General features: G+C 41.7%; 1 protein-coding gene across 1 annotated transcript; it reads left to right on the forward strand.

The window, feature by feature from the left end:
- Nucleotides 1-10,977: 10,977 nt before the first annotated feature.
- Nucleotides 10,978-14,694, forward strand: FGF6 (fibroblast growth factor 6; the record flags this gene model as incomplete). Its single annotated transcript, XM_080361342.1, has 3 exons — nt 10,978-11,462; nt 12,374-12,477; nt 14,518-14,694. Exons 1-3 carry the CDS (start codon nt 11,123-11,125, stop codon nt 14,692-14,694), a joined length of 621 nt encoding a protein of 206 aa, XP_080217468.1. The 5' UTR covers nt 10,978-11,122.
- Nucleotides 14,695-15,007: the final 313 nt, after the last annotated feature.

Here is a 15,007-nt window from a genome sequence, read left to right on the forward strand (position 1 = left end):
GCAACCTTAAATACAAAGCGTTTATTTTGTGCTCAGATTTGCTACTTTCTTATCAGAGTAAGTATCAGAAAATAACATTTCAAGGCAAGGAAGGAGGCAATCTTGAACCAGAGAAACTTTCAAATCTTCATAATATTTGGAGAGAGGGCACTGACGTTCTAGTTACTCACAGCCAGCTCTTCAACAGCTCCCAGACTTCAGTGTGAAAAATGGTATTGGTAATAAGGAGCTGTGGTGCTGAGAGCAGAGGATATTTTGACATGGAGAGATGGGTTCCCTTCTGAAAATGGGACTTGCAGGCTTTAAAAATATCCAATGGCCATTGTAATCAACCATATGAAAACTTGGTTTACTGATCTCACCTTGTCTTTGGGTTTTGCATTGGAGGGAAGCTTCAGTCATTTTAACTGTACTGTACAGTCACAGATTAGTAGCGAAACACCTAGAACCATACACAGATTTAAAAGTGGATTTTAAAAATATGAGGCTAAAGAATGAGGTGTTTTCTGGCAAAAACCCAGCCCACCTTTTTTTTATATTGTTTTTTACTATGGATACTGTGTGGGATGACCACACATAGTACAAAATCACAATGGATAACAATTTGGAGAGTAGAAACAACATTCTGCGTAAGCATAGTAGGCATTTGAGGAAGAATCTATCATTAGCTCCAAATTACTTCATTTTCACTGACTTCACAAGCTCACAGTTGACAACAACAAATTTCAGGAAAAGCTGATACAATGAGGGTAGGGCTGGCATCCAAATGGACCCTGAAAAGCTGGAAGATTGGCTTGACAGGACTCTCATGCAGTCTGGCATTAACAAATGCAAAGCCCTTCCTCTGGGAAGACATTATTCCTGGCAAAAATACAGGTTGGGCACTGACTAGAGGGGGAGAAGCTTTGCTTTTAGGAGAGGCTGGTGATGCTGGTGAAGAGTGATCTGAACCTAAACCAGTACTTGTGGTGAGTCAGGCAAAACACATACTGGGCTGCATTAGCAAGAATGTAGCCAGGAGTTCAACGATTGAGGGAAATGATTATTTCCCTTGTAGCTAGCACTGGAGAGGCCACATCAAGTGTGCTACTTCCAGTTTTGAACATCCCAGCACAAAGGAGAGGTCAACAAATTAGAGCCTCTAGGATGCACGGGGGGCTGAAGGACATCAAAGATGTTCAAGGAAGGGCTAAAGGTGCTCTCAGCAGCTTACCAAAGATCAAGATATTGCTAAGCTGTTTGCAAGATTTTAGAGCTTTAGTAAAGAGAAAATATTTTTGTATCAGAAAGATGCTTTTTGAATACAGCCCTGGATATCATCAGGAAAATCATTCTGTCATACTTCTGTGGAGAATTCACAAACCTTGAACTCTGCAGGTATGTCATAAATGTGTTCGTTCTTCAAGCATAGAAGATACAAACAGAGCTCAACTCTAACACCTTTCCACAGGAACTATACAGGTCTCATAGAATGACCAGAGCTTCTATTATGGTTCAGTTCCACTTTTTTAATTCCATGTTTTAGATTTTCCATGTTTCTTTTTATAATCTCTTTAATAATCCTGTTATTGCACTGAGATATAGGATGTCTTGACTCCTTCACCTCTTCTCTAATACTGATACCAAAATGAGTTTCACTAACTCTGCTTATTTTACACCCTCTGCTCCATAATGCTCTAATCTTGAAACTACTTCTACATGTGTCTATCTTTACTGCTGTAAGTCAGTCCAGTTCAGCAATCTGCAGCAGCATATGCCTAATTTTGAGTGTGAACAGTCCCAGGTTCCACAGGAGCCAATGACCACAGACTATAAATGTGCAGCTTGCTGGAAACTAGGTACTGGTTGATCCCAGCTATATGCCACTTATCTCTGGTCCTTGATGATGTAAGCCAGAATACTTACTAGCTATCTATTCTCCATATATTTTTTGATGTTTACTTTGTACTTTAACGATTTTTATTTTTTGCCTGTGTGCCCCTGCAGATCTGCTATGTTCCTTACAATTTCCAAGAAAAATTTCCATACATATGCCTTCAAAATTCCTTCTAGTCTCTTTTAATATCTTTGAATACCTCTTCATTACCTTTCTGTTTCAAAATGATGTGGTTTTGTTATTCTTCTCCTTTTTTCTCAATTTCCTAGACAGGCCTTTTCAATTAATCTTTCTTTGCAGAACTAATTATTATCAGTTACATTGCCTTAAACAGCTCACCTCTCTTGCATTCCTGGTCCCCTGCAAGGTCTCAACAAATTTGGAGCTCCTTAATACTCTGTGGCACAGCTTGAGTCCCTTTTGCTGTATTACTTGCCCTGCTGTTGAGGAACTAAAAATTACCCTGTTCTCTTTCCCCTGTTCAGTAAAGGAGCTATATGAACAAAACCTGAATCACTGCATTTATATATGAAATCTCATTCTGTTCGCTTTAGCCTGCAAACTTGACTAGAATTTAAATCACTTCTGAAATTGCCCCATTTCTTCATTTAGCCAATGAACTTTCTCTTTGGATGAATTTCTGGTGGCTAACTGAGCTTCAGCCACCCATCTAGGTAGCTTTCTGAGAATGCAGCCTGCATCTGGTGATGAGAACAGGATATAGTTCCATATGCACATTTTCAACGAGGAAATGAAAAATCTGCTGTTACTCCTATAGATTCTGTTAAACCTCAGATCTCTCTGTATCAGTCCTGGGAATCAATTTATACTAAATAACAAATAAATAAAACTCCCTTGCCCTCCCACTCTTATTCGCCTATTTATAGAGGTTCACATAAAGACCAATATGAAAGGAAAACACCAGCTCCATCTTTAAGCTGAAATGACATTTTGGAACCATCAAAAAGTTCAAGCTGGCAGATGTGTGATCTATGATCCCAGGGATGGAAGGCAGAGCATTGAATCTTTTGGCCAGTTTTAAGGACAAAATTCTATAATGAAAACATACTTACCCTTAAGACTCGTGCAGCACAAGAATGGGCAACCAGAGAGGGTAGAGAATCTCCTGTCTTTGAAGATACTTTTCCAGAGCCCTCAGTGTACCAGGTGGCTGTAATTACTGTGTACAGCCCCACCTATGCCCTCCAAACTGCACCCTTTGCCTGTTGCTCCAGAACTTCTCTCTAAGCTCAGGGATGCACCTTCAGTCCTGGCCTAAACTACAGCACAGGTGTTTCTGTTCCCAGTCTGGTTCCAAAGAGCTCCTGTTCCATTGTTTGGATTTCCTAGTTTGACCTGGGACCTGATATATTACCTTGTATTTGTGTGTTGAGCAGTGAACCATTGATGGGACCTGTTAGTATCAGCACCCCTGCTCTGCTCACCAAGTTTGAGTGCTGGTGAGGACCTAGAACTGTGCCCTGGTTGAAAGTACAGCCCCTGTCCATGCTGCTGTCACCCTCAGCTGCTGGCTTGCCTTCCTGTATGGAGCAGCCCTGTTCTTGCTGCTGCCTGATGAGGTTAAAGACTGGGCAACCTGCTCTTGCTTTGGAGTTAGCACTGCTTGGAGCCGGAGGTTGATGAACTGCCCAGGTCCCTTCTAATGTAAATCTTTCTGTGACTCCGACTCATTAGTTACTGAGGGAGTTAAGGAATTAGAGAGATTAATGGGGAAGGGCAAGAGAAGACATGATGAGTTCTTCAGTAATATCATTGACAGTCTAAATTTCCTTCCTGTATGAGTTATTACATGATTGCTCTTTTTGTACATGCAATACAGTTATGGGCACATTGCAAATCAATTTTGAAACCAAATAAATGAAAGAGCTGAGGAAGAAATAAGGTATTTCTGCAATGGGCAGGACAAGACTGAGTCTATAAAACCTGTCATGTGTATGATGGGCAGAAACAGGGAACTGGAATCCCATGACTCCTGCAGTTTGATTTCAGAAACATAAGGGGTCTGGAGAATCTATTTTTCTTGCTCTGGTTCCAAAAAGTATTCAGAGCATGACCCAGCTTTTGGGCCGTGGCTGGTGAGATTTGTGTCTGTGAACTGCTACTAGTTATGTAGCCCTAGGGGGTCTTAATCACACTGAAAGAACCTGCAGCTGACAACAGAAGCCAGGTGTTTCCAAAACCCTGAATGGTTCACTTAGCTCAGCCTGGAGTTTTGATGCCCTTTAAAAAGTTCTCCCAACAGCAGATCTGGATGCAAGGAGGGTGAGAATGAGGCACGTTGTGCAGCCACTCTCCACCCACCTTTATGTAGCTGGGAATGTGCAAATGCTCTAGCACAAAACAAAAGGAACATGGTCTCTGAAACACACCCCCGCTGTCAAAAACATCCAGGATACTGCAGCCAGGATAGTGAGACACCTGCCTAATGCAAGTATGTGTGAAGCATCTGCAGGGCTTCAGATTATGGACTTGAGATTGCCTTTCAGACTTGGATTGAGAAACGTGTCTGTGCCACTGGGAGATGGGTGGAAGAGGTTTCCAAGCAGACACCATCCCTGCAGATGTTGCTGAACCCAACAGCAGTCTGCACACCTTTACCTTCAATCTGCTGCTCCATTGCTAGGTAGGCTGCTGAGAGATGGGTAAAGGATTCACTTCCAGAATGAAAGACTTCCACTTAGGTGTCTCCATGTGTCGCAGTTCCTGTGAAACACAGACCATGTCAATGAAGGTAGTGGAGTCCCGAGAGTGCTTCAGCTCACCCTGAAGAAACTTAATGGCTGGTGAGCTGTGTCAATTACTGGGCTCTCTGTATTAACTAGGCCCGCATTGACTATACTGCAAGCTTAGACCCTTAGTATACATGGACCCACTGAAATGTAGACATCTTCACAATGCTGTCTGAATACAAAGCAGTTTCTCACCCCAAGTAGCCCAAGAACTCTTTTCCTAGAATGAGGCACTGCTCTACTCTCCTGTCATGGCAGGAAGCCATGCATATTGATCCCTTCTCCTCTCTCTGCAGTAACTCATTTGGTCTTCCTCTGTGGAAGAGTAACAAGACAATAGGGGCTACACACCTGTCTGCCTTAGGGGATTTTGAATATTTCAGATGTGGTGAGTGAAGCCAAAACCTGATGTAGTGTTACTCTTCCTCACCTCCTGGGGACCAACGGGCAATCCAATTGTGTGCTAGAAACATCTGTTATGCTTCGGTTCAAGTCTTGTGTTCCATTTAAAGACCAAACCACTCTCCCTAAGTACCAAGGGTCTGAGGAGTTTCACTTCCACCCCTCCAATAGCTTCTCTTCCACCAACAACACAGAGGGGGAATGGGAAGAGAGTAAGGAAAGAGGTCAGGAAGAGATGTCAAAGACAGGGTCCTTTCTATGGAAATTAAATGACAAATCTTAATGGTTATCAAAACTAGATTACAAGCTTTAAACTCTCGGTGTTGCCCACTCTGCAGGTAAAAAAGTTTGGCAAAACCAAGAAAGAGTTCAGATGACTGCACAAAAGGCCCAGGATTCATACTTCTTTGAAATCTGAGGAGACAACTAGACCAACAGATGAAGAACTGACATGCAAGAGAAAGTCCTCAACTGAGCTAATGATACACAACACAAGGAAGACATGGTTACATGGTAAATGGCAGAAATCGTCCTTAATCTTCTATACTGGATTACAGGAAATAATCTGAGTGGCTTCCATAGTCAATAATCACTCAGAGATCTGGCCAGTTGGCCTCTTGGACAAAACATAATCATCACCACCAACAAAAACAAGTTATTTTTGCTTTCCTATTAATAATGCTACCTAAATGAGGCATTTAGCATCCCTGTTCCTGCAGTGTCCCTGTTCCTGCTGTAATGAGAAAACCACACACGTAACTAACTAAAACCAAATTAAACATGTTCCATGTTATTCCACTCTCCTAATAAATAACACTGAACAGATCTCTGTGGGGGCTGGCGGCTGTCACTTCTTTTTTTTTTAAGCTCAGCATTTTGCCCTAGGACTGTCTGTCCTTGTGGAGTGGGAACAGCTGAGAAGGTAATGAGAGAGGCAGCGTGGGCTGGTGTGCAGAACTCCAGCTTGGGAGCCCATAGGTTAGCTGTGGAGTCACCACTCTGTCTTATGACAGTCATTTCAATCTCTATAAGATATTCAGAGGCAGACGTGGCCACCTCAGAACTGTTCTTCGTGAGATTTTATTGTGCCATGAATGGAGAAAGACCAGAGAGTCAGCTGCACTAAAATATACCTCTCACTGACATCTCTGCACCACAGAAGGATTTTTCTGCACTTCCAGAGATCTCCAGAACTCCAAGTTTCCTTCAGCCTGCACTAGCAAGGGCTCCACAGGGGAGCCAGTGCAATCACCTGCAGCTTTGGCTGTTCCCCTTCTGACTCAACATCAACTACTCTGGAGGCTGTGTGGGTTACCTTCTCCCAGAGCCTAGAACAGAGGGAAGTTGAAACACAATTCCCTTTCCCAGAGGGCTACCTGCCTCTGCATTTCTACACCAAGCCTTAAACAGGCATAATCTCTGGCGAGATCTTGTGCAGAAGACACTAAAGATAAAGGATGCGAGTTCTGCTTTGTTACATCATGATACATTGAGGACAGCTCTGCTGAAAGAAGGATATTGTGATCGTGTCATTAAGAGCAAGATTTGCCCATAACCCTGTCTGTGTGTAAGCACAGCAAAGTTACTCTGTGTCCCTATGAACTAGCTTCTGTGGTAACTCCTCAGAAAAGAAAGATGGGTGGGTATGTTTGATATATCAGTGCTTGACATACTCTCTACAGAATATGAATTTAGGATGAATAAGCAGTAAACCAGGATTTATTACAAGCAAGCTAACTTTTTAAAATATTTTTTCCTCAAAAATATTAGCAGGAATATGTTCTGTAATTTGTTCCTGCCTGTAGGAAATCAGCATATAAAAACTCAGTGACAGTCTTTGTGGCAGAATGGGAAGATAATTATTTTAAATTACTTTCTAAGTTGTTTAACTTACCTACTCTCTTACCCATGTATGCACATGCACCAAAATGCATGTGCCCAAGTGGCCTGTGGGACATGGAGGACAAAGGAGGACACCTGTTAAGACTTCACTATGTATCTTAGGTTCCTTTTGACTGGTGATGACAAATTGGGTTTGAACTGGTCTTTTACATGCTTTAGGAATCAGCAGTTTTAATGAGGTGAAACTTTTGCTTCAGAAGCTTGCTTGCTTCAGCCTCCAAGAATCTCAGACAAGGTTGCTGTCCATTGTCTTTATTAATTTTGGGTATCTGAATGGCTACAAATCTGCCTCTCTGTTAGATAACAGAAAGAGGAATAACAAATGTGGTGTGCTATAACCCTTTTTGTCATCCTTCTGCTACCAGCTCTCAGGTTTTCTGCTGGTTAATCATGTATGGTGCAGCCCTAATCAAATCTAATGATGCCAAAAACGCACTCCTCAGCATTTACTAGTTTCATGGCTATCAGCTGGGACCTTGGATACCAATACATGCCATCTCTGCAAACCTTGGTCTTTTTTTTCTGCTGCTTTCATACTGTGATTCATATTTCATTCATAACAGTCCTAGTATTTGTGTTACAAATCTTTACATGCTGACCAAAAAACCCCATTAGCCTAAGAATGGTCTGATGGGGCTCCATGGTCATACTTGGGCTAACAGACTTTTATGCAAGTTATCCAGAGACTCCAATACTTCTCCTGCTACTACAGTCGGATTTGTCACCTGGAAATCTCCCTTCTCCTCTGTTCCACCTCCAGCCTAGGTCTTCAACATGGGCAAGTCTGTCCTTCTATGTTTAAGTGAGGGATTGCTCTACCCAGGCCTTAAAATAGGGAGAGACTTGTAAGAGATTTGAAAATGGAACTTAGGACTCTAAGTCATCATGCATTTTTGAAAGATGTGGTCTGCATCCATATCATGTTACTGCTCAGCTGCGTGGCTTTTCCTAGACTATCTGAAAGTGGATCTGTACTGCTGTGTTCCAAAGGGGGGGGTTATTTTAATATTGTACTAAAATACTGACAATGAAAACTTGTTACTTTAATTAGGCAGTAAGCACTGTCATCCTGAGTCTTAAGATTTTGAGCAAGCAAATGTTGATTGCTAAAGTAAATTTTTACCATTTTGGAATTCACAGGATTTGTTTTACTGCAAATGCTATTGTTGTCTCCCTTGATGCCTTCCAAACTTCACTGGGGACATGAAGCCAGGACAACATTCTATCTGAAAATCAAAGCGTTACAGTGTGTTTTCTTAAAACAGTTATTTCATGAACCAAGAAGACAAAGCCAAACAGAATGAGACATCTGTTAGAGGAGACAAGTTTGCCTAATTGAATCAGAAGCTCCAGAATTTATATGGCAGTTCATCTTCAGACCACTTTGCTAATACACAGGAAGTCAACAACCTACTGGCCACAGATCAGACTACAGAGCGTTTCATTTCAGCTCGAATGCAAAGTTGCTGAGCAGCACAAGGCTACAGTATACACTTCATGTCCCAGCTGCACACCATTTGGTCTTAGGCCAGATACCAGGAGTATTGGTCTCACGAGGGCCAAGTGTCCCAGTGAAATCACCATTTTTAGCTATTTGTTTTGGGTTCCAGATCAAGCAAAAGAAGTCCTGAATTTGCAGGCCAGTGATCTGGCCACACTTCCCATACAGTATGCTGTCAGTTCTAATTGCTCAGCAAGCAACTGCAGGTAGGAGGCTGTCCCATGATTTAGCTACCCTGGCCCATCAGAGCTCACAGCAGGCACTTTGCAGCTGGGCTGACTACAAGCCAAAGCAATACATCCAATAGACTTGGCAGAATTTATCCCAATTTTTTGTACTACCATTTAGTATTTATTTGAGGATCGGAGTACTGGGATGTGACAGAGTGCATCCCACAAAGTGTTCCCTTGACTTGGGCCATCAGAACAGTTTGCTGGGAATCTGCAGTGGCAGATGTGCCAGCACAAGTTAGAGAAGCATTTTTAGCCCATGACCAGGCTTTACTATGAGAAACCTGACAAAGGAGACAAAAAGATGCAAAAGTGATCAAAAGGCAATGATGGAAAGCCAGCTCTGCACACTTCTCCCTCAACTCATGAAACCACTAAATGCTGTTTTGGCTGCTGATTGGCAGCTGTATTCTGATTTCTCTCCTAGGACACTGATGATGAGCAAACTGCAAAGTTACACTTGAAACATTCTCTAGGGGAAAAAAAAAAAATCTATTGGAAAGAAAAAGATTAGGCAATGTTTCTAGGAGTCACATGCATTGGGAATAGGCAGGTCTTCAGACTGTAGCATAAGACAGCCTAGGACCTCAACGTTCCATCCCTACAATAGTGACTCTGGGCTTTGTTTCCCACTGATGTTAGCCTCATAAAGACTGCAGCTATGCTGAGGGGGTGTAAATAATACTAGTATTATTCCTTGCTAAAAATTATATATGCACTTTGCATAGCTGAAAAATCATGAGACGAAGTAGAAGGCAGGAGAGAAAAGGGTCTGAAGCTTTTCACTGTGAGAAAAAGGCAGAAGATATTCTGCATGCTGCTTCAACAAAGTCAGAGAGGCTTTAAAACGCCACCTGGAACCAGCCAGGGTCTAGTCCTGTGGTTCCCAATCTTTTAATAGCTGACGTTTTCTCAAGAGAATAATCAGTATTTCATACGTCACTGAATCGAACTGCTCACCTGCCTCAGGGCTGCCATTGCCTCCCTGTCACGGTGCTCCTACGTGAGTGCTGGCAGTATCCAAGGTCTCATATTACAACGCTGTTAATGTGAAACTGTATGTCACGCCGGGTGCTCTCAGTTCAATTACGCTTCCAGGTACTCTCTTTATTAACATGCAGGCATCTCAAATGACATAGGCGATGCAAGTTCTGTGCTCTGAAAAGCTGACAGACATGTTGGCAAAAATATCTGCATAAATTTCAGTTGTTTTCGTCCCACTAATATGTTAATACGTGCTGTGAAACTAATTAAGAAAAAAGTCTAATCTGTCCAGCTCCAAAGAAGCTGAAACAGCATCAGTACAAAATCAGCGGAAACAAGTGAGACAGTCTAAGCAAAGAGAAGCAGAGGAAAATTGAGATGCTCAAACATTATTACAAAAATAAAGAGTATTTGGACTTGAGGAAAAGAGACAGTGAAACAGTAGGGAGGTGTGACCATTTCCCATTTTCCTCTTCTTTAATGTATTACCTAAGCCCTTGTCTTGTGAACACAAATACAATTGCAACCCTGCAAGAGGCACACACCCTCCCCAAATAAATGTGATAATTTGGAAGATACCTCAGTGAAAAACATGAACACTTAAGAACACATCAATGTTCCCAGCTACATATAGCTACAAGATCAATGCTCCAGCGTGCACAGTCTACTCTGCAGAATTGACACTGCAAGCAGCAGAAATGTGCTTGTATAAAAACAGCAGAAGCAAGCCCTGGGGCTTCCTCTCCCTTTGACATGGCTTACCTCTCTGTTAAGCAGCCAGGAGCTCTCCTTTTAGAGGAACAGACAAGCTGTTAGCACGTGGGCCACTATAGTAAGAGGTGTCTTGGATTTGCTGGGTATTCACAGCAAGAGCAATGACCGCTTCAAGCCAATTGTCCCCAAATATTCAGCTGCCCTGACATACACACAGTGATGGGGCCACCAAGGAAGTGCCTGCAAAGTTGTCATTGCTCGCTGATGAGGTCCATACCTGTTTTTACATCTTCTCTAAATAAGGAAGACGCTGCCCAACCAATTTGATTCCTTTGCTTTCAACAGCCAATGAAACCCCACTCCTGCCTCCGGTCTTGGGTGACAGTGCTCACCAAACCTCAGCCAGCCCGCGAGGACGGCAGGTTAGTGTTACAGCCGTGGCAGGCTTACCTTTGGCAAGCTGTTGATGTCAGAGTGATGATGTGGGGAGGGACAGCCTCTGCACTATAAAGATGGGTCAATCAAATATAACTGAGGCTGCCCACCGGAAAGCCGGATCTACAAAACATGGTCCCCGCCAGTTCGAGTCCTGCCGGCCTGTCTCTGCTTCCAACCCAACTGTTATCGGGCTTTAGTTTCATGTCAGCAATCTCTATTTGCTTTCCAAAAATAAGCCTCTGCCACTATGCTGAAGGGAGAAAAACAAGAAGGGTGGTATTTTTAGGGCCATTAATTCTGACCACGTGCCCAGGAGGTGAACCGGATGGCCACGGCACAAAGACTTCTCATCACTATGTCCTGCGAAGCCAGCATTCACCGGACGTTGCCTGCTTTCCTTCTCCTCGGTTTTCTAGCTGGGATTGCTTCAGCACATCCAGTTGTAAGCAGAACTAATGGCACATTGCTGGAAAGAGGATGGCAATCTCTGTTGTCCAGGTCCATTGCTGGGATGTCAGGGGAGAAGTCAGATGTGAACTGGGAGAGTGACTATTTGCTAGGAATCAAGAGGCAGCGAAGGCTTTACTGCAACGTGGGCATCGGGTTTCACCTTCAAATCCTCCCAGACGGAAGGATAAGCGGAGTTCACAATGAAAACCAATACAGTGAGTTGCATCCAGAAATGAAATAGAATAGATGTCACTTAATTGCTGTGAACTCTAGTAATTACCCTTCATAGAATGTAAATGTTATTACTTGATATTATTAACCTGTGCTACATCTGTTGCCTTTTAAAAGTCTCTGGGATCAATAAACATTAGAACCCTCCAGGCTGGAACATGTCACAAATGCTTAGACAAATTTAGATACAATTTATTTTTATTCTGCTTTACTTCACAGATGTGAAAAGACAAATCAGGTTGAAAATGGTCTCTCTGCTGTATTTTCTCACTCCTCACTTTCTCATTTGCTTTTCAAATTCAGGAGGCTGTTGCTGAGCACAGAGTACCAAAGTATGATTTTTGAATACCAGCCAACTAGTGCTTTTGGGACACTCCATCATGGAACAGGCTGGCTGTTTCTCATTTGCTTGTTCTTGTGGGTGCTGGTCTGTAACAATAAGATTAAAAGAAAATCACTAGCCCTATGGATTTGAATTTCCTATAGAAGGTAGCTGCTAAAATCTTTTGTAGCTAAGATATCGTTGGGAGACTTCAAAATGCAAGCTATACTTCTTTAAAGCTCAATAGCAAAGGCTCTGTAATTACAACATGTTAGATGAAAATAATTGGCTTATTAGAAAACCCAAGATTTTGAAAGACCAAAAGAGTCTGATAGAGTAAAAGGATTATATAGCGTTTGACTACAGTTCCAGAATTATTTTAATATTCTATGGCATGTAGGAAAAAACAAGATCTTCTCTGTTGTGTTTTTGTTATACTAGACTAGGGAGATAATTCTAGTAAAGAAAATATGAAGTGTTCATTAGGGTTTTGAAAAAAATAAATTATAGATGAATTGCCCTTGATTAGCTATAAATTCTGTGATCACTTCTATTGAACTTCTCATTTTTCAGGTCTCTTTGAAATATCCACTGTAGAGAGAGGTGTTGTTAGCCTGTTTGGTGTGAAAAGTGCTCTCTTCATTGCAATGAACAGTAAGGGGAGGCTCTATGGAACGGTGAGTACAAGTGCAAACAGTTTTTCAAGGCTTAAATAAAGGCTGCAAAGGTGTTGGGTTTTTTTGTTGTTGTTTGTTTGTTTTTTCCCTCCTGGAAATCTCTAATTGCAAGCAGAGAAAATAGCCTTTCAACCACAGGGAACCTGCCCAGCCTGGTGTCACCAGTGTTATTTAGTGTGACAAGCAGCATGGTTGTTAGAGGTCTGTTATTTTAAAGCTTTCCAATAAGATTGCACAGGGAGCACCCTAGGAAAACGAATGTATTCTGCAAATAGTATGGATTAATTAGATGGCCGCTTCTAAGGGCTCAGCACTGCAAATATGTTCTAGTAAGACTGAACTTTGTTGCTTTCATTTTGTGGTGCATTGTGTGTAAAGCAAAAGCATGTGCTCTGGAAAAACCCCTAGGAGGTAAAGCTTGTGCATATGTCCATGAGAGTGTGTGTGTGTGTGTGATTGCATGCACATGGGTGTGTGTGCAGGTGTGTGTAAGAAGATACAATTAGAGCTATGTATGCTAGCTACCATTAGTAAAATCATGATCAGATCCACCCCCCCCACCAAAACCAACCCCAACATGAAGAATAAATAGGTAGTCTACCCTACAAAGTCAACATACATGTCTGTGGTTATTTTAAGGACCACTTTTGTGAGACCAGGCCCAAAGAGTGCAAAACCAATAATAGCCATTAACAACGCTATGCAAGTCATACTGAAATATCATCACCATCACCCTCATCTAAAAAGTGCTAGCTATGCCATCTAAATGCAGTTTAATCTCTGAGGCCTGAGCAAGACATCTCCAGCCTCAACATTCAGCAGAAAAGGGGCTTGTTGGGAGGTGCATTTAAAAGAGGATGGCTCTGGGCAATAGGCAAAAGCCATCCATCTCAAACTAATGACTGATACTGATTGCATTCATCTTTTTTTGTCAAGAAACGACAAAGTAATTTCCTTTGAAATAGCTGTGATTTCAACAAAGCATTTCAGTTGCTTAATAAAATACCAAATGTTGTGGAGGACCCATAGCCGTTACTAATCTGATACATTCCTCCTACCATGGATAAAGAGAGCAGGACAATCTGATACATTCCTCCTCCCATGGATAAAGAGAGCAGGACATTTTAAGTTTCATGTCTGATTTCAAGCACTTAAAAGTGCCACAAGCCCAACTGCTTTGCTTGGCTAGGTCTTATAAAAGGAACGTCATCTTCCTTATTTTCAAAGTCGTTTTTAAAAGTCGTAAGAAATGAGCATTTTCCCTTGCTCAGTGCAACACCCCAAGTTAAACTCTTATGAACTTTCACAAAGCAGTCCAAATGGAACAGCACTAGTGGTGTCTCATGTGCCAAACATTTAATGCCAGGGAGTTATTCTCCTTTCTCTTTTAATTTCCTCAATGCTCTGTGTTTGTCTCCTGTTTTTCCTTGCACCTCCTCTCTCAGATAATGTCCTCTTATTGGATTTATGTGATGCAACATGAAGAAATATAAAACTTCTCCTGCTGTATATCTCACTGTCAGTTAAATATGACATCACTAATATTTTTAAAAAAGAAAAGGTTTAGTGATGATCTGAAGTCTTATTCAAATACCTTATTCAAGCAAATAGTTGTCCCGGCTGTTTGTAAGAGAACTGAAGGTTTTGATAGCCAGCATATCATCCTTTTATAAATTATAGGACCTCTTGCAGAGGAGAGGTGTCAAATAAAGCTACATCATTCGAGCGAAAGAGTGTGATGCTGACAGAAATCATTACTTGCAAATAAAATGAAGAAATCCATGATTTATGATGAATTAATTTGATCTGTCACAGGAAGTACACAATCCATTTTCTGGACAGGTGGCATCTGAGTTCATCTGACACCAAATTAGCACTGAGGAGGGAGATTTATTGTTGGATGCAGTCACCCCAGCACCACCTGTTGCACACTGCAACAAGTTCTGCTGTAAAAACGCTGTTGAGAAAAATTACTTGAGTTTTCATGAAATATTTACTGTACCCGCTTTGTTCTTCCCCCCACCCCTTCCTATTCTTTAGGCTGTTTTTCAAGATGAGTGCAAATTCAAAGAAACCTTGTTGCCCAATAACTACAATGCATATGAATCAAATGCTTACCGTGGTGCTTACATAGCACTCAGCAAACATGGGAGAGTGAAGAGAGGAAACAAGGTTTCTCCTGCTATGACAGTGACCCACTTTTTACCGAGAATATGAACGTGAGCAAAGCAGAAGATTAAATCCCAGGAAAAACTGTTTCATTTTGCACATGGGAATAATCTCCCAGGTAAAGTATTTATACTGGTCATAGGAAAAAAGAAATCTATATATGTATGTGTATATGTGGATAAAAATATTTGTACTAGATTCATCACGTAGCATATGTAATACGATGCTGCTGCTCTTCTACTCTGTACAAAATTTACATGGCTGTGTGCCTCCTTTGGTGCTGAACAGAGAAAAATGCAAGCTGGAATACAATGGCAAAAATGTATTTGGATGATATAGAATGGCTGTGGATAATAATCTA

The sequence above is a fragment of the Nesoenas mayeri genome (genome assembly GCF_963082525.1).
Source record: "Nesoenas mayeri genome assembly, chromosome: 1".
NCBI classification, from domain to species: domain Eukaryota; kingdom Metazoa; phylum Chordata; class Aves; order Columbiformes; family Columbidae; genus Nesoenas; species Nesoenas mayeri.